At 37.3% G+C, this 23382-nt stretch overlaps 1 protein-coding gene across 1 annotated transcript in view; it reads left to right on the top strand.

The window, feature by feature from the left end:
- Positions 1-23382, top strand: part of ADGRV1 (adhesion G protein-coupled receptor V1) — a 269894-nt gene that overhangs the window by 110750 nt on the left and 135762 nt on the right. Inside the window, exons 81-85 of the mRNA XM_086480034.1 lie at positions 62-246; positions 1440-1689; positions 1873-2012; positions 3697-3857; positions 6353-6453. Of these exons, the coding sequence (XP_086336160.1) occupies positions 62-246; positions 1440-1689; positions 1873-2012; positions 3697-3857; positions 6353-6453 (837 nt within the window). The remainder of the gene's footprint in view (positions 1-61; positions 247-1439; positions 1690-1872; positions 2013-3696; positions 3858-6352; positions 6454-23382) is intronic.

Here is a 23382-nt window from a genome sequence, read left to right as displayed (position 1 = left end):
GAAATGTTATAGGCAAACTTCTGTGCATAAAATGTGCTTTGACAACTTCTGCTCTCATTAGGTTGCAGATGTAGGTGAAAACCAGTTACTCACTGATAAAAGTAGAAGTCTTTTCTATGAGATACTGTGTGCTCTGGCTAGCCCAAAACGTGAAGACACAAGAGGATACAGCCTGCTTGCTGAGGTGACTGAGAAGTTCGCTTTTTCGCTGTTGACTGGAATAACATGTGGATCACCAGGAGAAAGGTTAGTAAAATGTGTTTGGGAAATACATGACAATTTACCAATATAGTCAAAATGTAAATGACATTTTTAGAAAAGGGACTTGTCTATCATCTAGTATGTTGACTATATGAAAATATGTTGTGCTGTATCACAATCTTGCAAGGCACTATATTGTCACTGTGAGCTGGTGTCACAAATAACTGGTACACTGATATGGGGGAGCTGTGGGAGTAGAGGTCAGGAGATCTGGGGTGTATTTGTTCACCTTTAGCTCAGATACTGCCTGGAAAAGTATTCATTAATCTTACTAAGAGAATAATGTGTAATTGTATGATGGAGAGCTATGTTTTAAGACTTTGTTGAGTAAGTAACTCAAAATATCTATTGGCATTTTGTAACTTCTGTATGCCTGGTTTTGCTCACTTGAACAGTACTTAAAATTTTTCAGAAGCTACTCATAGTTTTTACGTGTAGTTTCAAATTGCTACTTTTATCTGCAAGTACTGTGGTCAGGCTAATGGTCAGGGGAAATAGGTGACTGCAGAAAAAGATTACACGCTTTTATGAGCTAGATGGTTTTAAACAGTGGATTTCTCCCGCTGTGAATCTGTTAAACAACTGTTAGTTGAATTTAGAATAAAAATAAATAAAAATACTTTTTTTTTCCTTCAGAAAGTCAGCATAGTTTGGATTTCCATCTCAACTTCTTTTGGAGATGTAACTCTTCTTGCCATTTCCTAAGTTGTAAGGGGTATGACCCCATCTCAGCCAAAAGACAGTAAATGGCATAAATATCAACACTATCCTGAACAGTGTCCAGAACCTGAAAATTCAAATTTTTTATTCCAAATTATTTTGTATCATCTGTTGGGAAAAAGAGGCAAAGCAAGATCATCCATTTTGATGCCTCTCCTTCTTGTAGACTCATCTCTACATCAAGTTATAAAGATGAGTATTATGATAACCTAGTTTACCATGGAAGGGTTTTGGATGCAGATCATGGTGGGCAAAACTCGGAGGAGAAATGGAAAAGCTGCAACACGTAATAATTCAGCCCCCCCCCCCCCTTTTTTTTTTTTTCATGGGAACTGAGACTGTCAATTAAATGTCATAAAACCTAAAATTAATGGAGGAATAAATTCATTTGAGAGTCATTCTGTGAATAGTGAAGGCTAGTTCCACTTACCAGTCCTGTTACTTTTCCATTTCAACAGAGGCAAAAATATCCTTGACAGCTGCCCATACATCGCAATAATGGCTCACAACTGGTTTCCTCAGCAAATCAATGGACACAGATTTGATGGAAAAGATGGGGATTCTATTCAAGTACCTGAACATTTACTAGAGATCTCTGTGGTATTATCTCCTCCTCAAGAAGAGAACTGTGAATCTATACAGTTCACAGAATACAGCAGTCAGCAGTGGTTCCTTACTGGTGATAAAGAACTTGCTCTGAAGAACAAGGTTTGAATATAATGCAATTTATTTTTTTCAAGAAATTATTTTAATTTGAATATTGCTCAATGTTTTAAAGTATTTTAAATGTATTTAAAATAATGTGAACATTTTTGTGTGTCTGATTAAAATGAGTACTGACTGTTGAATTTTAATATTACATTTGTATTTAAGTTGTATGTGTTGTTTCAGGTTTTTTCTATGAGTTTGAAAGGTCAGAGTTCACACCCTTTGAAAGATAACAATGAAGTAATTTATCGGATTTATACTACAGGAAGCCGGATTGTTCCACAAAAGTCCCTATGTCTCCTCTGGAATCAAGCTGCTGAAAGGTTATTTTAGTTATCTGTTTAGTTTTCCAGTTTCTACTGTAAACCTCTGTGTTTGCCTAAGATATGATAACTCTGCTTAGATCATTTGCAAGTATAAAATTGATCCATTTCCTGTCTGTCTTTTTTCCCTTCATTTTTCTGGCCTTTGTACCAGCATGCAAAACTTTCCATATAATAAAATGCGTAGTTATTCTAGCTCAGACATTTCTCAGACTTCTACTCTTGACTTTTTTTCATGAAAGTACCATTTAGATTATGTAATGAAATGTTAGGCAACACTGACAGGCCATGAATCCCAGAATTGCATCACTTCATTAATGCTAATGACTTTTGTAGTCTTTACAGTTGTTATCAGACAACATATCAAGTCTTTTCTTACAAAAGTAAAGAATTAAACCCGCATCTCTTGTATTGCTTCAAGTCACTGGCTCAGGATGGTCCTAATTTTCTAATATCTGCTTGTTTCTTTGCTTCTGTGAAAGACGCTGTGTAAGTGAACCCAAAAAACACTGTTAAGGGGCAGACTAGGGATTTATCTAGACCAGTATCCTGTCTCTAGTAGTGGCTGAAAGTAAATGCCCAGGGAAGAGTATGATCAGGACAAGCATAAATAGTAGTTCCCCTAATGCTATATTCTTCAGTGACTCTATGAGCTGAACGTGATTTTGTGTATTTCATACCCCAAATGCTTTGTCTACCACAAACTTGACTAGTCTTTCCTGCCTGTCACGGTCCATCATTTTAGCACATCTTTTGACAATGATCTCTGTAGGGCTATTAGTTTTTTCATAGAAAAGCCATCTCCTGTTGTTGTTTTGTTTGGTTTTGGTTTTAAATATTGCTGATATTAGCTTAAATTAACGTCTCCTGGGTTTTAGAAAAAATGATGAACTGCTGATCATGTTCCATTCTTGTTGCTACTCATACCATTGCAAACCATAGAATAAAGTTTTCTGTGTATGCTCTTCAATGCCCCATTATTTGATTAGCCTGTGACTTTCCTGTTCACACAGTATAAATTAACTTGGCGAGAATTATGTTCTGTATCCTGCTGAGATCTAGTTGGTTTATATATGGTTTCATTAGACTGACTGGATTATATCAGTCGGTTGCTGACATAAACTTCCTCCTCCAAAAGGAGTTGCAGCAGAATTTGCCTTCATGCGCTCCTTTTATCCAAACACTGTATCACAGAGCACAGATTTCCAACAGAAATGGCTTAGGAGCTCACCTGTGGTATCGTTTTTCAAAATCAGTTCAGCAATACTGAAGAAAACAAAACATGAATTTTAGTTTCAAAACAATAGCAGTGTAAAACGAAGTGTTCTCCATAACGGGCTAAGGTATTGTTGCAAGTTAAGTAACAAAATATTTGAAAAGTCAGACAGAACTGTAAATCTTGCAGAAGTTTTAAAAACATGTCCACAAAAATTCTCTAGTGGAAAAAAATGTTCATTATCATATATTTACAAATTGTTTTAATCATGAAAGTAAAAAAAAGCTATAAATATTTTAATTTCATGTAAATGCACTATTCTGAGAACTGCACGTTAAAGATTACACAAAACATCTATGCAATAGTTTAGAAAACTTGGTATTTAAGATAAAACAACAATTTTCGAGCGTGCTTACCATGTAAACGATACAAGTCTGTTGCCAGCTTTGCGAATCTTTTGCTTTGCAGCTGGCTGTCTGATAGCGGGTTCTGCAAAGTGGTTGATGACATGTCAGACTACGTGGAATGCTCTTGTTCCCACATGTCCATTTATGCAGTTTATGCGCAAACGGATAACTTGTCTTCATACAATGAGGCTTTTTTCTCTTCTGGATTCATCTGTATTTCAGGTCAGTTGGTTTAAGACAGTTTTTGCATTAATAACAGCTAATGAACAGTAAGACTGATTGATTTTTAGTGATTTTAGTAAGTGATGCCAATCTTTTTATTTGGAGGGCTATTGGAGGACTGTTAACTAACCTCATGCTATTAAAGTTGCTGTCTGGTCTGGTATTTGCACATTGACAAATTTTGCCATTTAAAAAAAAAGTGTCCAGCAAAGAAGTATGTTTCCTTGTGATGTTTTATCGAACCATACAAAAGAGAAATACGTCATTAATTTGGGGTAAGAAAGTAAAAGACCGTAAGTTCACATGTGTGTCTGCTAGCAGCAGACAATTCTTCTCTCTGTCAAATCTTTTGGACGCTTTTCTACCTAGCCGGAAAGCTCTTTGATGATTTTAGTTGACAATTTACAATCAGAAGTGATAGCTTGAGGGAGACATTCCATATCACATGTGCAGAGCTCCATTACACACTGCTGCCTAACTGCTACCTAAGGTCTTGGGAAAAGCCCGAGAGTTTAACCCACGAGGACCAGGACTCACTGCATTGACAGCTGCGATAGCATTTGCAGAAGTCCCAGAATTTCAGACAGGACATAGATCTAAGTTTTAAACTCGTCTTGGCTGCCGAAGGAGATGGAAATTGCAGTCAGTTTACTGTTATGTTGCAAGTCAACCCCAAATGAAAGTAAATTTTTCATCTTGTGTTGATAGGCACCATGCAAGCATAAACCTAAGAGTAATGGGATCACTAAAAAAGCATGCTAATGGGATTCTTGGTCTAACCTTAAAGCACTTAAATGGAGTTCTGGGTCTGCTCCTTGTGAGCTTTATGACTTCTATATTAGATCATCACTATACGAGTGACAAAAATAGTGCAAATAGCTAAATCCTCAATTTATACCCTCCCAGCAAACTGCCCTAACAGACTGAAGCTAGGGTCCTTGACTGTTTTAAAACCTCAGCCACAAAAAAGAAGACAAAGAAAGAGAAGAAAACCCTCTGCTTTTCACCTACTTTGTACAAAATAATTCTTTTATTTAATAATAGTGACAGAATTTTTAGCAGTTAAAAATAAGCAGATTTTAAAATACAGTTAAGCTTCTAACTTAGATTGTGTTAGTGAAAGTAAAAAAAAAGATGAAATTTGATAAACAAATGTAATTACTGGTTTACAGAAGAAAAAAAGTAAATTGATGAGATAAATGTGCCATAAAATGCGAAATGGTATAGAAATTGAAGAAAAAAACCCCCACAAAGTAAGCCAACATGCTGTAGAAACTGAAGCTAAGAGAAATATTTTGCTTAGCTGGAAGCAAAACCAAAAAGTTAGCACTAGTTGTTTACTGTTGTCAGATGTCATAAGAATGTATTATAAAAATTAAAAAAGCTTAGCCTGGTTAGAGCAATACAACTGCAATGCCTTGATGCCTTTCAGCTTTGGCTGGTTGAAGGTGTTTTCTTACATGATTATATATATTTAAATCTAGTGATTAACAAACTGCTTTAGATTTAAGAGATATGAGGATATTTATTTTGCTAACATTTCCACCTAGGTATGAAGAATAGTTAAAAAAAAAAAAAAAGAGGAAAAAATAGCACAACAGAGTGGAATAGGGTATTATCATTTCCAAAGTTTTCTTGTGTAGCTGCTTGCATAAATATCACTAGCTAATTTTTGAAAGGTTTAGAAATAAATTTTTCTGCAATAATACATTTCATTCATACCTTAAAAATACTTGTAGTTGAGCAACCAGTCTGTCTCAGGGGGCAGCAAAAGACCTGCCTTAAATATCCAAATTCCTGCCCTTCCTGGCATGTGGAAGTGTGCAAACAATTAGCTCTACATGAGCTTTAGCCGTGTTTTCCTTAGTGGCTCAGCTTTCCCAGGGTCTTTCTTCCGAGAACTACTTACTGGTAGGCAAGAGGCCCTTCCTGTTTCTGTTCTGTTCATGCTCACAATGAATTAGTGAAACTAAAAGTGGTGTTATTCTTTCTGAGTACTGCTGTAATAGATTTCTATGCTCTATGCAGATTAAATTTGAGGCTGGCATTTAGAAGGTTTTACCTATCCCCTAAAGCAATGCTACCCAGCTGGAGGCAGTTTTTTATTTATTTGTTTCCAAAAGCATTTTTGGATGCAGTAATATGAACACCAAAGAGTTACCTTTGCCTTGTATTTAACTATTATGATAATAATTCATTTCATGCACAAATTCTTTAAAAAAATCTTTGCAAAAATGACTTGTTTACATTGTGCAATTGTTTTAGCTCCTAAGCCTATGAAAAAGTTAAGCAGATGTTACTTCAGTAAATTCATGAGCAATCTCAGTGAACCAAAGTGAATATATTCTTTCCGTAACTTTCAGAGGTTTTTTTGGTTTTAATGATCTGCACCTTCAAGCAATTCAATATTGTTCTTATCTAGCATAATTTATTAGCCTAATCTTTAAATTTCCCTTTTTTGTTGTTTAGTTTGTTTGTTGTTTGTTTCTGTTTAGGTTTCACTTTGGCTATTATCTCTCACCTTTTCTGCACCAGGTGTGCAATGTTTGCAGCTAAACTTCTCACTCATATGATGGTTGCTTGTTTGGGTACTCAGGTAAGAAACAAGGCTAAAGTCTCTAAGTGTAAATTAAGTACATCTTTACTTTCATTTTCATCACTTCATGGCCATATCTGAACAGACCTCCTTTTCTTTTCCATGGTGTAAACGTTTTTTGAAAATGTGATATTTCAACATATGATACTTATAATTAATCTGACATTCATATCCTATGTTGGGAATTCAATTGAAATACATTTTCTGAAAATATTTAGAGAAAACTTATGGATGACATAACCACATGAGAAGATAGCACGGTATGTGGAATAATAAATGTTTTGATGATGGGGTATGTAATTGAGACAAAATAATTGCATCATTAACATCATTATTTATTAAAGAGATTAATGTCAGTAATCAAATTCCGTGGGAAAGGTTTATTTTGAGTAGTAGATGATGAAAGCTCTTTTGCACACTAGTATTTGTAGGAAGATACAGTTACGAAAATTTAAATAATACAAGAGAATAAAGTGCAGAAAATCTTCCTACTTCTCTCACACTGGTTCAAATAGTAAGTTATAGAATGTCAGAAAACTGAAGAAGCATGGAAAAGCAGAAGATGTCTCTCTGTCCTATAAAATATAAGTTCCTCAGCTTTGATACATCTGGTGAGATGGAAAGCTATGAATAACCTCAAGTATCTTAAAGTTACTTTATGGAAAGTTTCCTTAAGAAGGAGATTTTATGTATATTTTTAATGCTATAAGGATGATGTAAATACAAATGTAAATATATACTGAAGGCAGGGATGTTGAGAGAATGTAAGCATATTAGCAGGCAGGTACTTAGAGGAATGTGTCATATCAGGGAAATACTGTATAGATGATTGACACAGCCTTGTGGTACCTGTAAAAGTTCAGCAACTGTCGTATCTCCCAGACAAGTCTTTGTATACTGCCATGGTTAGTATATAATTTTATTCATGTTACCTCATGATATATTTCTTTGTTGTACAATGGAGGAATGTTCATCACACTGGACTTAAAATAGAAGGAGCAGGAAAGGTCCTTACAGTACTTCTAAAGATCGCTGGATACCAGCAGGTTTCTTGCATCTGAGGGTGTAAAAGTATTTTGACATCTCAGTTCTTGATTTTTTAGACACATACTTAAAGTTTTTTAATAGTTCTGTGTAGTTACACAGAAAACTAGTTTGTTCCAGGGACCTGGAATGTGCGTGGTTACTAGTGTACAAATATGCAGAATTAATTTGGGACGCATAGCTCATAACACAGGTAAGGACTTGCACATGGTACTGTGTCAAGACTGTACAAAACAAGACTACTGAGAGCTTTGCAGTGCGTTTTACAGCCTAATGATAGATTATGCAAAATCTTCTTTTACTTTGTAGTGAATGTTGAATTGTCTGTATTCCCAGAATTGTTTGATATTTTGCATACAATGGAACTATCCTTATCCATGTTGCATTCTTTCTATCTCCAATACTTTTCCATTTCTTTGGCAATATGTTGCATTTCCAGTACAGAGAAACTTGTTTCTTTTTACAGTGAGTTTCTTTTTCACAGAGGTCTTTTGGCTTTTTTTCTATAAGGATTCCTTACCAGGTCTTTTGGACCCATTAAAACATTAATTTACACATAGAATCACACAGAATGATTGAGATAGGAAGGGACCTCTGGAGATCACCCTGTCCAGCCCCCCTGCTCAAGCAGGGACACCTAGAGCCTGTTGCCCAGGACCATGTCCAGATGGCTTTTGAATATTTCCAAAGATGGAGACTCCACAAGCTCCTTGGGCAGCCTGTTCCAGTGCTTGGTCACCCTGACAGTAAAAAAGTGTTTCCTGGTGTTCAGAGGGAAGCTCCTATGCTTCAGTTTGTGCCTGTTGCTTCTGGTCCTATCACTGAACAGAGCCTGGCTCTGTCCTCTATGCATCCTCCCTACAGGTATTGATATATTTTGATAAAATACCGCTGAGCCTTCTCCTCTCCAGGCTGAACTGTCACATCTCTCTCAGCCTCTCCTCGTACGAGAGATTCTCCACCCCTTTGATCACCTCGGTGGCCCTTTGTTGGACTCTGTCCCGCACGCTCACCTCTCTCTCGTACTGGGGAGCCCAGAACTGGACACAGGACTCCAGGTGTGGCCTCACCAGGGCTGAGCAGAGGGGAAGGATCCCCTCCTTTGACCTGTTGGCAATGCTTTGCCTAATGCAGCTCAGCATATCATTGGCCTTCTTTGCAGCAAGGGCACATTGCTGGTTCATGTTCAATTTGGTGTCCACAAGCATACCCAGGACTTTTTCTGCCAAGCTGTTTTTCAGCTGGGTGGCCTCTAGCATGTATTGGTGCATTCATTCAAGCAAAGTTTGTTTTGCTATTTTGACATTGATCACACAGTTAAAATAATAGAATCATAGAATCATTTAGATTAGAAAAGACCCTTAAGATCATCGCGTCCAACCGTTAATCTAACACTGTGGAGCCCACCACTAAACCATGTCCCTAAGTGCCACATCTGCACGTCCTTTAAATGCCTCCAGGGATAGTCATTCTAACATTTCTCTGAAGTTTGTTGCATACATTTAGACCTACTGAGTAATTTTGGTTGGAAGCCATCTCTGAAAACTTTCTGGTTTAAAACCCGGCTCAAAACAAGCCCAACTTTAGGTCAAGTTGCTCAGGACCCTGTCCAGTTGAATTCTGAGCATCTTCAGCAATGGAGGTCCCACAAGCATTCTGAGCAACTTGGTCCAGTGTTTGACTACCCATTGTGAAAGTGTCTCCCAACAACTAGTTTAAATTTAATTTGTTGCATCTCATATCCATTGTCTCCCATGCTGTCAGTATGCTGCAGGAAGAGTTTGGTTCCCACATTTTTAGGCATTTCTGTGATGTAGTTTATAGCAGTAATAAAATTTCCCTCTACCACGTTCTTAAGACTGTAGAGCCCCAGATTTTCTCTATATTTTGTCTGACTATCTTGGTGGACCTTGCTTCAGTGTGTCAGTCTTCTCTGTGTGGTGGAGGTCCCAGCTGTATCCAGATATGGTCACACAAGTGCTGGAACAGAAAGGAAGAAACATTTCCCTTTACCTTTTGCTAGTGTAAGTCAAACAGCACTAGCAGGCTGCTTTGCAACAAGGCACGCTGCTGACTCATGGTTGACTTGCCACCCACTGGAACTCCAAGCCTTCTTCTGCAAGTCTGCTGCCTTGCCAGTTGGCCCCAGCCTGTGCTGTTACATGGCGTTACTCTCTCACCAGCCATAGGACTTTACATTTGCCTTTGTTGAGCTTTGTCAGAAGTCACCTCAGTTTTCCAATCTCTTGAGTTTCCTTTAAACAACAACCTTGTGAATTACCTGAATTTTTGGGTCCCCCTCAAACTTCCAGTGTCTGTCCCATCAGCTATACCCAGATGCTTTAAATAGTATCAGCCACTGTATCTTGACTCCTGAGGAGTGCTGCTAGTAACCAGACTCCAGCTGGACTTCGTACTGTTGCTCACAACTCTTTGAGCCTCATGGTGCTGGCAATTTTCCACTCACTTTATAATCCATCTAACCAAAGCATGTCTCAGCATTTTAATGATAATACTGCAAATACCACAGAAACCATGTCAAAGGCCTTGCTAAAGTTAAGGAAAACAACATTGGCTGCACTTACCTACACCGGTTATCTCCTTATGGAAGGAGATTTGATTAGTCGGGCATGATTTTCCCTTCATAAATCTGTGATGGCTGTTCGCAGCCTCCCTCCTGTCCTTGCCGTAGGTCCAGCTTCCAGTGGGATTTATGCTATAACTGCCTCGGGGACTGTGGTCAGGCTGGCTCATTTGTAGTACAGAAGTCTTTTTTTTTTTTTTTTTTTTCTTTTTTCCCCCAGAATTTAATGATTCATCTCTATGCATAAAATTCAATCAGAAGGAAGCACAAATAAAAATAAATTGATACCTCCTCTGTACAAGAAGCATCTTTAAACATGGTATTAAAGGGTCATTTTCATAACTGTCTATACCTTAGGTGAAGAGTTGAGGCCTAACTGCATGTTCAAAGTTCTCAAAACCCAAAAATAAGCCGTATGTTAAGTAGTATCCCAAATCTACTTTGCACTTTGAGGCATTATTTGTGTGCCCTGCCTTGGGTCTCAGTTTCGGTCTAGTTATTTCGTAAGTTATCTTTATTCTCCTTAGAGTCACTTAGCTGCAGCAGTTGTTAGTGAACTTACTTATTTCTGAAGATACCCTGAACATGATTTATCTGATTTACTGATAGAATTTTAATTCCAAGTTTTCATAACTCATATTACTCCATTCTCAGGCCAGTCCTGCAGCTGCTTTGCTGCAAAGTGAACATCACTCTGTCACACACACACTTGCCAAAGAATGTATAGTCAAAGCAGATACAGCTATGGGAAACATTTCCCTTGAATGGCATGTTCAATTTAAATTCAGTTTTCATGAAAGTAGTCTAAGTCAACTTATCTCCAAACTATGTACGGAAGAACTTAAACACAGACATTTTTAAAGCTTCACGTAAATGGGAACTAAAATAAAAAGTTGTTGCATTTTCTGTTAAGTGCAGCTTTATTTAAATGTTATAAATGTATCACTTTTAAATTTTCATGTACTGCTGTGCAAGCATATTGTCAGTAGTATGCCTAGATGTTCTTATCTGCTGATGGTTCCAGGTTTCAAATAGTATCTCTATTGTAATCTCGTAGGTTTCTTCTCAAGGCTGGGCAGGAGCATGGGCATGGCTGGAGACCAGCTCAGGTAGAGACTGGTTTCCCAGGGCTGAGTTTAAATAGAGCTGCTGGGCTTTGCAGCAGAGGCTTTGGGTGGAGACTCCAGTTAGGACTGGTCAGGACCCTTAAAGTGTATTAGTGCACTCAATGCCCTGACCTAAAGGCAGCTTCTCTCATGTTTATACTCTTCTCTGTTCAGCATTTTAGGCTTAAGGCAGGGTTTGAATATCTTTGTTTTTCAGTCTTTCTTCTCAAAAGTAGAAAAAATTTTGGGAATTAGTAAAACTATAAAGAAAAGCTGTCTGAAATGCATGTACTTCATGGGTGAAGAGAAGTGGGAATCATTAACGCAGGAAAAGATTACAGAAGGTATGAGATTAAGATAGAAAGGATTTTCTACTAAAGTGTAAGAGCATAAAAATGCCATTGTTGCCTTTCCTTCTTCATGAACAAAAGTAACGCTCAGAAGTCAGAGATATCTGGCTACTGGAATACTGTGCTCAGTTCTAGCAGCTGAAGGACTTTGAAAGTGAGAAAGTTAACTTCAGCTTGGACCCACAGGCTTTTCTGTCTGCTAGCTGCTTTTTGTTTAAATACACTGCATTTAAACTTTTAAATAAAATACTAATCTGTACAAAATAATTTTTGAGAACAGTTCCATGTGGTGTGTAAATATAGTAATTTAATTACAGACATACTATTTAGAATAGTTCTAAGTCCTTTTGTTATTCATCTTCAGCCCCCCAAATCCATGTGTCTCCTGATCTCTTTTCGTTTTGCTATGCAATTATTCTGCAAGTTTAGAACAAAACTCTTGAGAGAAGATTTTGGCAGGGTAACTGTTTAGCCAGTTAGCTAGCTTGGAGAGGAACTAAAGAGAGCTTGGCAGCAGCTGTGGAAGAAAGAAAGTGTCTTTAAGGCAGACTGAAAAAAGAAGGGCTATGTTTGACAAGAGTGAACTGAACTACTGTGTTAGCTGTTCTGAACAGCTGAAGCAAAATCTTTATACAGTTACTTGTGCTGTGATATGTTGGCGCATATTCTGCCCACAGAGAACTAGCCTGTTTAGGAAGCCGAAGTTTAACAGAAAATGTTACAGATGCTTGTACAGCTATCCCCACCTACAAGAATTTGGACAGTATAGGTATGATCAGATATTTACAATACAATTAAAAATTTTGTGATTCTGCTAACCAATGACTCTGTATGTGAGAAGTTATTTAAGACAGTTTTAACTGAGAACTTATGATGTGAAAATCAGCACTTAGTAAGTCTCAGTTTAAATACAAGGAAAATGTTAGTACTTTGCATTCTTATCTAGTCTTATTTAGGCAAAAGCAGACGGCAGATTCATAGCTATTAGATCTCAAACCACTCTAGAGAATGAGGGAAGGTGGTGTTTCTGTGTGCAGTTATATTTTTACCAGAAAAAAAAAGCCCACAAAACCAACTAAGAAGCTTTTCAGATTAGCTCCCCTGTTTTATACATACATGAAAAATTAGTTTTCCTCTAATATCTACACTGGATGTTTATCAGGCTCGCAGGTTTTGTGGGTGGGTTTTTTTGTTTTGTTTTGTTTTTTTCAGTTGCTACCCGTGCACTAATAACTATTATCTGTAGATGGCAGTCAAACCTTTTCAGCACATTGCTCAGAAATTTGCTCTTCCAAGGCTGGTGCCTGCTTTGTGGTTGCTCACAGTAATTCGTTACTCTGACAGTGATGGGGAATGGTGATTCACAATATTTGACCTTCATTTCATTCTCGGTGTGTCTAGAGCTTCCAGCCTTAATGGAGCATTTGTAAAGCATTCAGGAGTTTCACAAAGTGCTTGGTGAAAGTCGTTGGAAAGACATGAAAGGCGTGATATTTCTAAAACATTTTTTATTCCTTTCTGTTCTGATATTTACTCAAAGAATCATGATGTCTCCAACAAACATTATTTCTTGAATCATTAGTTAGACATAGTAGTTTGTTTGATTCTTTAACCAACACATTACAAGCTCATGCACCAATACCGTAAATTCACAAGGGAAAATATTACTGCGCTGAGATTCTCTGTTTTGGAGTGAATTTAGGTGAAGATTTGTGTATTTGAAAAGTTACAGTATAATGAGAATATAATTCACAGTACCTCTATAGAGTCATACCAATCAATATAATTCTCCTTTTCAAAAAAATGTAAACCTAGATTCCAGTCTCATATAGGAGCCGTTGCTTATGGCTCCCATGCTTTGCCTGGGAATTCCCAGGCAGAAATAGATGAATAAGCACTTTGCATGTGCCTTGTGCATGTGTACTCAGCCTGATTGCATGTTAAATTTCAGTGTGGATGCACAGGCCATTTCTAAAGCACGTACTGATTATTGCAAATGACATGAACATGTGCTCAGTTCTCCATTTAGATTTTTTGTGTGTTCACTGCTGAGCTGCTGTGTATATGAGCAGCAGCTATTTCTCTGGGATATTTGAACATTCCCAATCTGTTCACAGCAATAATTGTGTACAAATGGCCTGCTATTTTTCTGGTCAATAGTGCAAAATTAAAGTCTAATGGTCAAATAGAAAAAAACCCCAACAAAATCATATGAGGAACTATGTTTCCTATTTTTGTCAAACAGTAAGTGTATGTTTTCAAATTTAACCAGTCCTCAAGCTACAGTAACACTTAGCTTCATCATTCATCACTGTAATATCTGTAATAATTATGAAGCTGGCAAGCCAAATTCATCCTACCATTCACTTTGATCGAAATGTATGATGAAGAATTATACTTATTGTGTTTAAGTGTTTGAAAGCTGTGCGTTATTCAACCTAAGTGGAAATGCAAACATACATTTCAGTTACGCTTTTTAAGAAGAAATTGTGCAAACAATCCTAGTGTAAAAAATTGTTAAACATTTATTTGAAAATTATAAAATGCAGCCTTGGTAGAATTGTTGTTTTATTCTTTGGACTTCCTCAGATTTGGAGGAAGATACAAAATACAAGTCTATCAGAACTAAGGTAAATTTTAAAGGTATGATGAAATCTCCAAGATGTGATGATGGAGCAGGATACGAATGAGTGATCATGGAGCCTATAGCTTCTGCTGTTGTATAAAAGTGAATCTTCTGCATTAACTGTGAAATGTCGCTTCTGCTATACTGTTGTTAATATTACCCCTTCTCTTCCAAACCAGGCAATTCTCACTTTCCCCCATACATAATCAAAATCTGAAGGAAATTGTCATATATACCTGGATAGGGGGAGTTTGCAAAGCATATTCCAGAATAAGGTGAGTAGAGCGATCCTCTGTACCATCCACCACAGGGGCAGCTCATGGCAGTGAGCGGTTGAGTGCCTGCCCCTTTCCTGGCAGTAGAGAGAAGCCTTCATGTCAATTCAGTGCTCCCTTATGGTAAGCCTGGACATTTTAGGCAGCTGACAGGAAGTACAAATTAAAGGACTATTTCTGAAGAAGCCTGGTGCAGAGCTTCAGTAAACTCTGTGTCCATATGAAATATGAAACTCTTACGGAATAGGGAACAACAAATATTTTTATGCATTACTATACAGCTAGAACCCAGTTGCCCAGGGTGAGGGAATTTGCTTTATAATACCTAATTTTCTTTGAGGACAACTAGACATGAGATTTTCTTGCTCTGATTTCCATGCTGCAACCTGACAGCGGTAGGTAAAACTGAACGTGGCACCATTGGCCATTTGTGAAGCTGAGCAACCCGTAAGGTTTGAGAGGGCACAGAGGAAACAAAAGAGGACTGGACCCAGTGATCCAGAATTGGTACCCACTCTAGAAATTCAGCTCCATGTTAATGTGTTTTGTCTTATTACTCTTGACCGTGAAATGTTTTAGTAAGAAGAATGACTAGTAGGTAGTCTTCTTCCACCCTTAGTGTCAGTGTTCCTAACTTTGATATAATAATGGTTAAAAATTCTTATTTAGAAAATGAGAGATTCTACAGGTACTTACAATAGAAAGTAGAAAAGATTTTCCCTTCTGTTAGAGGAATATTATAACTAACTCAATAAAACTGGACATTCTTTGTATTTTGGATTATTTGATGTCATTGAAGTAGTCAGAACCTTTCTCAAATGAGTACTCAGCCATTAACTCCCTAGGTGGGATATCATCATGGCTAGATTTCTTTAGGATGTTATGCAATCTCTCTGTCCCTGCATAACTTGTGTTAAGACAATTGTGGAATATTCCATTCATTCTTCGTAAGTTCGTAAGTGAAGTTTCCATAGGATGGGCAGATTTTCCTGCTAAGCCTTTTGATGTCATATTTCCTGATAAAGGAAGACAGCCCTTCTGGTAACCTTTTGATCTCACAGGAATAAATAAGTAAATATCCTTGGAAGTCCTGCTTACACTACTTCCACAGAGGCTGGGGTCACACTTGAGAGTCAACGTTAGGCTTCAGTTGATACCATATGATCTACTTAGTTGATCAAATATAAGAATGACAATTATGTTTTCCAGCAACTTTGTCTGTATTTACAATTAATTTTTGTCTTGTAATACAAGAGTAGCAAAATTAGTTTAAATTGCTGTGTTTCTGTTAAAATTAGAATTCTGTATAGCATAGTTAGCCAAGACACTTGTTGGGGATGTCAGAAGGGAAAGATGCATCAATAAGAATATTTACGTGGGCTTTCACCAGCTCCTTACATGACATTTGTACGATTACAGTAAATAAATGTTAGTTGCTGTGCAATAGTCACACTGTTCCAAGTGTTTCAGATGTATATTCCCTAGTCCTGCTGATTACATGTTCCAGTGTAATACAATATGTAGTGATTTCTTGGAGTCTCACCTGTTTTCTTTGTTACCTTTGCAAGAAGAATTGGCACCTAAACCTTTCCTCCCAGTGACTATGTTAGTGGGTTTCATACTGAATTGGTTAATTATTCATTAGCTGATTTCAGTCATTCTCAAGTCAGAGCACAGTGTTAAGTTCATGAAGCTTCTTTCAGAAGCAGTTTCAAGCTAGTAATATGTTCAGCTATGTGGGGATTAGTTTACATAAAAGATTTCATAGTAGAGTGATCTAAATCAAATGCTTTTATAGCAGATCAATATGGTTTTATGATCAATGAGGCTCTGAGGGCCCATCTCTATTACGCTGTGTTACTACTTGTGAGTCTGCAATATCTGAGAAGGATCAGATATTCAAAGCTGGAACTAATCAGGGATTTGTAATAGAATAAATTATCATTTGTCTGAAGATGTCAGTGACTATAAACTGTGTTTGCCATATATATATGAACACATTTTAAATATATATATGCACACATTTAAAATATATAACATATATGGTGTACTCAGGTGCTAGGTGAAGTGTATGAGGTCTTTTAGAATCTGAGGGTCAAGAAATCCTTATCTTAAGCAGAGGGGCACCCAATCATCAGAATAGGTATTATACATAATATAATGGTGAGGGAGGACTGTTACCATGAAACAACAAGCAGTTCGTGACCCGGATCACCTAAGCATCATGTGAGGAAGTGGGAAGAGTGGCTTACCCACAGGAATATTATTGCAGCATCTTTCCCTTTTTTCCAGTAAAAGGAGTGATTTTGCCTGTGGAGTTTCATCAGATGTCAAATTGCTGTGGCTCTGAGAGGCTTAATATAAACATGACGCCATCTGCAGATACTTAAAAGCTAAAGCTCAGGCAAAAGTGAAAGGCAATGTAGATGCTATAAGAGTGGGTCTTTAATGTCTCAGTCTAAGGAGTATGGACCTGTAGAAGCAGCTGAAATACCTCTATCCCATGGAAAGAGGGCAAGAAGAAGCGCTCTAACTCTCATGGCCAGATGATGGAGCATGTAAGAAATGAATCTGAAATACTCATATAATTTAAATTTTATGTTACATTTTTCATCACCCAGCACAGGGTTTTTGTCTCTCACTGAAAACTTAGCGCTATGACAGTAGCCATATATTTCCACTTTCACTCTTCACAGGGATAATGTTACTTTACCACCCTTATTCACTTTTCTGATGTTGAGTCACCATGTAGTGTTAATGCACAGGCTGTTAGTATCTTCTTATAGATTATCTCCTAGTGTTTGCCAAAACTCAGATATATGAGCAATGCTATAACATATGTTAGAATGCTGCTACATTATCTCACACCTCCTGTCCTCATTGCAAACAGTTAAATGTTCTGTTTATCGCTTTAAAGTACAAGTATGAGATTTCTATCAGCTAATGCCTTCCAGCTCTTTTTTTCATTATACCCTATTTTTGCCCAACACCACAAACAGTTGGGGACCACACACGGAGAGGAATAGACAGTAACATTCCCAAGTTGCCTATTCATTATTTTTCTCTGTATCTTACTGTGAAGCAGGTTATACTGCTGCCTTTCTCTGCTTCATGCTTTTTATTGTCACTTTTCAACTCTTACTCCCATTTTCTGCCTCCTTTCTTCCTCTCCCTTTGTTCTGTCCACTTGTGTGCTGTTCTGCTTTAATAAGAAGGTAGATATCTATTACTTCTCTTAATTAGCAAATCTCCCATTGCTTGTTTCCCTACTAAAGGCTTTCCTCAGCCCTGTCTTGATGGAGAGAAGAACCTCAGCAGTTGCTGTTACTCATAAAGTCAGGCCCTGGCAACAGCTGTGCAGTGTTAATCTGAAGTTTCCAAAACATTCTTAGCTTATCTTTTGGAGGAAGAAATCCATAGGCTTTCATGAATGATAGTGCCTCAATGGTTTTCCTTTACAGCTAATTAAAATTATACTAACCACTGAATGTTTAGCTTCTGTTTTTATTCCACCACTGTCACTTTCTTTGCTTACTTCCATGTGCGAGAATATGCACCAAAATATTTTAAAAGAGTCTTTTTTTTTTGATTTTTGTCAGTTTTCTCGTGACCTACTTCTTCATATCTTCCAGGCGGCTAATATTCCATAAACAGTAGATTAACAAGTCCTTTTCAAGACTTAATTGGATTAATTATTGATATTCATTAAATCAGAGCCTGACCTTGCCAGATTCATATGGCAAGTGTAGTTTTATGCATATTTAGTCCTAATTGCGTTTGAAAATAACTGAATAAGATTTTAATAAATATCGGCTTACTAATGATTACAGTTAACAGTGATTAAATACACTTGTATAATTTTTGATAGTATAATCAGCAGGCTATAGTAGAATTTTATACACTCATGGGTGTAATCTTGCTCACATGGTGATTTTTCCCTGTTGGTGTGTAGAAAATGCCTTTTGAAAACAACATTGTGTGGATTTATGAGACTCATCACACAAAGAAGACAGGCTGTTCATTTTGGTTATTCTTTTATTGTCCCATGTAAGTCATGTCAGTATTTTGTGCTAAATAAAATATAATTTGAAACAAAGACACTAATACAAATGTAGAACTGAATAGACTCTGAGAAATGACCATGAAAACCATAAATGCTGGGAAGGATGGTGAATGATCAGTGAAATAATTAAGGAAGAGTTTGGGCTGTGTATTAGCCAGAGGGAGAAACCAGGAGCATATAAAGTATATGATCATGTGCAGAAAAAAAAACCCTGATCATCTTCAGTCATGAAAAAAGGCTTAAAAACAGTGATGGCTGATCATAGACTATACTATATTTCCATATTTCCATTTCATTTGGAATCTTTTTTTGTATTAGCAGATTTGGAAATTCAAGCCATCCAAAAGATTGCTTGCATAAGAGGGCCTCATGTAACGAAACTGCAAAGTATATGACCAGATCATGTCTCTGACTTCAAAACATTGCACAAAGCAGTTTAAACCCACCGAGGTGCTGTTTTGATGGGAAGCCAGTCATTGAAGAGACATCTGTCCTGGTTTCGACTGGGATAGAATTAATTTTCTGCCTAGTAGCTGGTACAGTGCTGTGTTTTGGATGAGAATAATGTTGGTAACACACTGATATTTTAGTTGTTGCTGAGCAGTGCTTACACTAAGTCAAGGGCTCTTCAGCTTCTTATTCCCTGCCGGCGAGCAGGCTGGGGGTGCACAAGGAGTTGGGAGGGGACACAACTGGGACAGCTGACCAAAGAGATCTTCGATACTGAATGGTGTCACTCCCAGGATATAAACTGGGGGAAAAGCTGGCTGGATGCTGCTGCTCAGGAACTGACTGGGCATCGGTCAGTGAGTGGTGAGTGATTGCAGTGTGCATCATTTGGTTTGTATAATGTGATTATTTTATTATTATTATTAATGTCATATTATTATTTTCTTCCTTTTCTGTCCTATTAAACTGTCTTTATCTCAACCCACGAGATTTACTTTTTTCTTTCAATTCTCTCCCCCATCTCACTGGGTGGGGGAGTGAGTGACCTGCTGCATGGTGCTTAGTTGCTGGCTGGGCTTAAACCACAACAGCAACATATATCAAATTCTGCACAGTTTTTTCTAAATTAAGAGCTAGGCAGCTGGTGGACAACCATTCATTCAAAGGAAATGAAGAAACCAGGAAAGCTCTTTTTGGAATAAGATAGATGAAAGAATAGAAACCAACTTCTAAAACACAAGACGTGCATCAGCAGAGATTAATTTATGTGGCTGAAACATAAACTGAAACATGTACTGGGGACGATAGATTTTTATGTGTCTCTAAGAGAGAAAAGAGAGGGGAATAAGCAAACAGGAGATAATTTACTACTTTATTTTTCTCCACAGCTGGAATGGGATAGGAATCTTCCCTTAGTCAATGATTGTGGGTCAGCTGGCTAGTAACTTGGAAAGACTAGCTTTCTGTGAGTAAACAAGCAGAATTGAATCAAATGAACATGCAACCATTTCATCATTTACCCGGGGGTATGTAATGTCTGCTCCATCCAGATTTTCTGATTAAAATCTCAGCCCCCCCACTAGTATTTATCCCTGGTCCTTGCACAGGTGGTGTCCAAAGACTTGCAGCATTTTGTTGTGTCCTGCAACAGTTTTAGACAGATACTGCTGTAGTCCATGATCTGATGGAGAGCTGCGCGTTCCAGCCAGTCCAAGTATAGATCTTTCACCACTGTATAAAAGCAGGTGGCAAACTGGGTATGTACAAATGTTTTCACTATGTTATACAATGTCAGTCAGATCCTCCTTATGTTTGCTTTTAGGGTGATTGTGCTCTACAGTGTCAAGGTTCAAAATCAGGAAAACTTAGCCTTGGAAGTAAGTTAGGAAGTAATTTCTTCTTTTGAGACAAAAAAAAACAAATTTCTAAAACAATAACTGAAGCCCTGGTTTATGATACATGACTTTTTTTTTTTTTTTTTTTAAATATGTTTCCACAATGAGAACAAGGCTGGAAAGCGAGAAATCAAGAAGTCATACAATGTCCCATGAGGATACATCAGTCCTCTAAAGCCAACATACAGAGGTATTTTATCTTCCTACCACCTCCTTTGTAGGTTGGCATGATTCAGGACAAAATAAGTGAGAGGCAGATGGAGAAACACGTGGCAGAAAAGTGTAGATACAGAACTGTCTGTCCTATGTAAATTCACACTTAAAAGCGGCTCATAGGTACTGCTGTTTGTTATTTCTGAAGTATTTTTAAAATAGTGCAAGTTGTGCTTGAGTATAATCTGTGATCTAGATACAGTAGTGTACTTCAATTACAGACAATTACATGAACATTTTCAAAAGGTCTCCATGGGAGATAAAAGACTGAACTCACTAACAAAATCTCTCCTCACATTAAATCATGCTTTTTAATTGGTGCAGATCCTTGCAGTCTCTTACCTTGGAGCAGAGTTTTGGATAGATGGGTGGTTAATGTGTTCCTAAACCCTCATCTTAATGATTGCCAAGTCATTAATACATTGTGATACAGAGTCCTACCCTTGAACTGGGACAGGTTAAAGTAATGCTCATATATTAATCTTTGCACAAACATGTACCTGGCCACCTACTTTATGCAGACCAATATATGGTGTTAATACTTCGCAGCTCATTACTAACTTTAGCTGAGATCAGACATGATGGCAACTAATCACTTCAGAACACTTTTTTGAGTGTCTCAGCTTCCCAGCTTCAAAGAACAAACACTTTCAGGATATGTTTGTTAGCAAATGCTATCTATTGTTAAAATATGTTTTGTTAACGTCAGACTGGGTTCTTAAAGCCTTGCATAAATGTAGTTTCACTGGAAAAAGAATGGAATAGAAGCAAATGTGGAAGTTGTATGAAATGGTGTTCGCTATGTAATTAGTAAGTCTAAAAGTTAGTTCTTCAGTCTCCTTCTGTGTTATAAAATCCTAGTGATTAATGATGGAAAGGTCACATTTATCTTCCTCTACCTATGAGAAATTTTTCCTCCATAATATATTCTTGGTTGTGTTTGTTTAATAGTTTTAAATGAATTTATCTTTGACGCTTCTAGCATTTAGATTGTAAACTTTCTTTGTTCTGTGCCAGTATGCTCAGTACTACTAAAAGAGTAAAATCAAAGGTGAACTTGATCTTAACTGTACTGATAGATCATTCCTGACATAGGAAGCAAATGTAAGGCTATGTTGATTTTCTCTTTAGAAGCATGGATGGAAAACGGTTCACAGTACAAATAGGAAGTAACTTCTTTGAAATCCAGTGATAGCTGTGGACCGAGCCTGCAGCTGAGCTTGGCTCGCTCTGGCCAGGAGCATGATTCACTGGGAATTTCCCACCAAACCCTCACTCTCTTGTTGCCTGGAAGATTTTCCTTCAGATATATAATAAACTTTTACTAAGCTCAGCTTAATTTAGAGGCCCAGAAACAATGCATTGTAAAATAAAACAATGTGATAAGAGACCTCTCTGAAGGTGACTGTTCACAGCTGTCGGTTTTAACTCATACTCATGCATAGAGCTGTGGTAACTTTCACAGCATTTGCTAAATCTTTGAGTCTTTCAGGTTTAATTTTTTTATGTATATATTGAGACCAATCACCTTTGGAGGTGGAAACACAACACGTCACTTTGCCAATCTAAGCAGTCTGCCCAAAGGCGTGTATCATTCTTTCCTCCAGGTTTCACAATGGCCAAGTGTCCTCACTAAAGCTTCTCCACAGGGAAAAGCACCTTCAGAAACTTTCTTTGTCTGGAAATGCTGAGATGCACAGGTGTTATTGGTCAGCCTGATAAATTTCAAATTCCAGTAAATAGTCTGTTAATCAAAGGAAGAAAGAAGCAGTTTATTTTTCTAACCTCTAAAATTACTGACATGTTATATTAAAAATGTTATAATATTCTACAGGATTCTGCTGCAGAATATTATAGCTAACATTAAGCTATGTATAACACAACAGTTGTCCCCTTTTCAGAAGTAACTGCCTAATTAGTTAATCTGATTTTACAAAACTTGAAACATTTTTTTACAAAGGAAGAATAAATTAATGTGAGCTTTTGTTTTTCAGTAGTTCGTTGCCCGCTTGATTAGTCTGTAGTTGTATACAGGTGGCTGACATGTTGCTTCTCTGTCTATGAAGTGCTTGTGATGTTTACAATGTTCTAAACATTATAAACAGAAATGGCGTTTTTAGTGTAGAGTCCACTTTGGCTTTAGCTGCAGCAGACATCTTTCCTGCCTGAAGTTTCCTCTGAACATTGCATCATATTACCCTTTCAGAATATTTTAAGTTGCTGAGGGTTGTTTCTGAGATATATGTATATAGCAGATGACTCCAACTTTGAAGGTCATCGTTTGCCATCAGTGACAAAAATGGAAGTGTAGCTTCACTTGGCTTATTTAATATTCCTCCACAACTTAGTCTTAAATTGACCACAAGAAGTTGTAGCAATGCTGTCCTAACAATGCACTGAATGAACTGGGATGCTAAATGATCCTAGGTAGGTGCATTACTTAGACAATCTGATATGTCACACAACTGTGGTCAAACACTAAGGGAACACCAAACAACAGAAAATAAACGCTTTGTAAGACTTCATTTGGTACCATCCTAATTTTTGAGCTACTATACAGGTAAAGAGTTGAAGAAGTTGTAGCTATACTAGCTAGCTTTCAACCAAGGTCCAACATTATGCTTTCAAAACCTGAGATGATGTTGCTACATTTATTTAAGGGGAGGGAAGCATGATTTTTAAATAGGATTGCAGTTCTATAGAGTAAAATAAATGGGTAGAGTCCCTGTAATTTAATTTCCAGCATTTCTAGTCTGAAACAAAGGGAGTTGGGATGTATTCTCAATTCAGGCTCGACATTCTGCTTTCTAATGTTGTTTCATGC

This window comes from Leptosomus discolor, chromosome Z (genome assembly GCF_034619465.1).
Source record: "Leptosomus discolor isolate bLepDis1 chromosome Z, bLepDis1.hap2, whole genome shotgun sequence".
NCBI lineage: Eukaryota > Metazoa > Chordata > Aves > Leptosomiformes > Leptosomidae > Leptosomus > Leptosomus discolor.
This window is presented reverse-complemented; position numbering and strand designations above follow the sequence as displayed.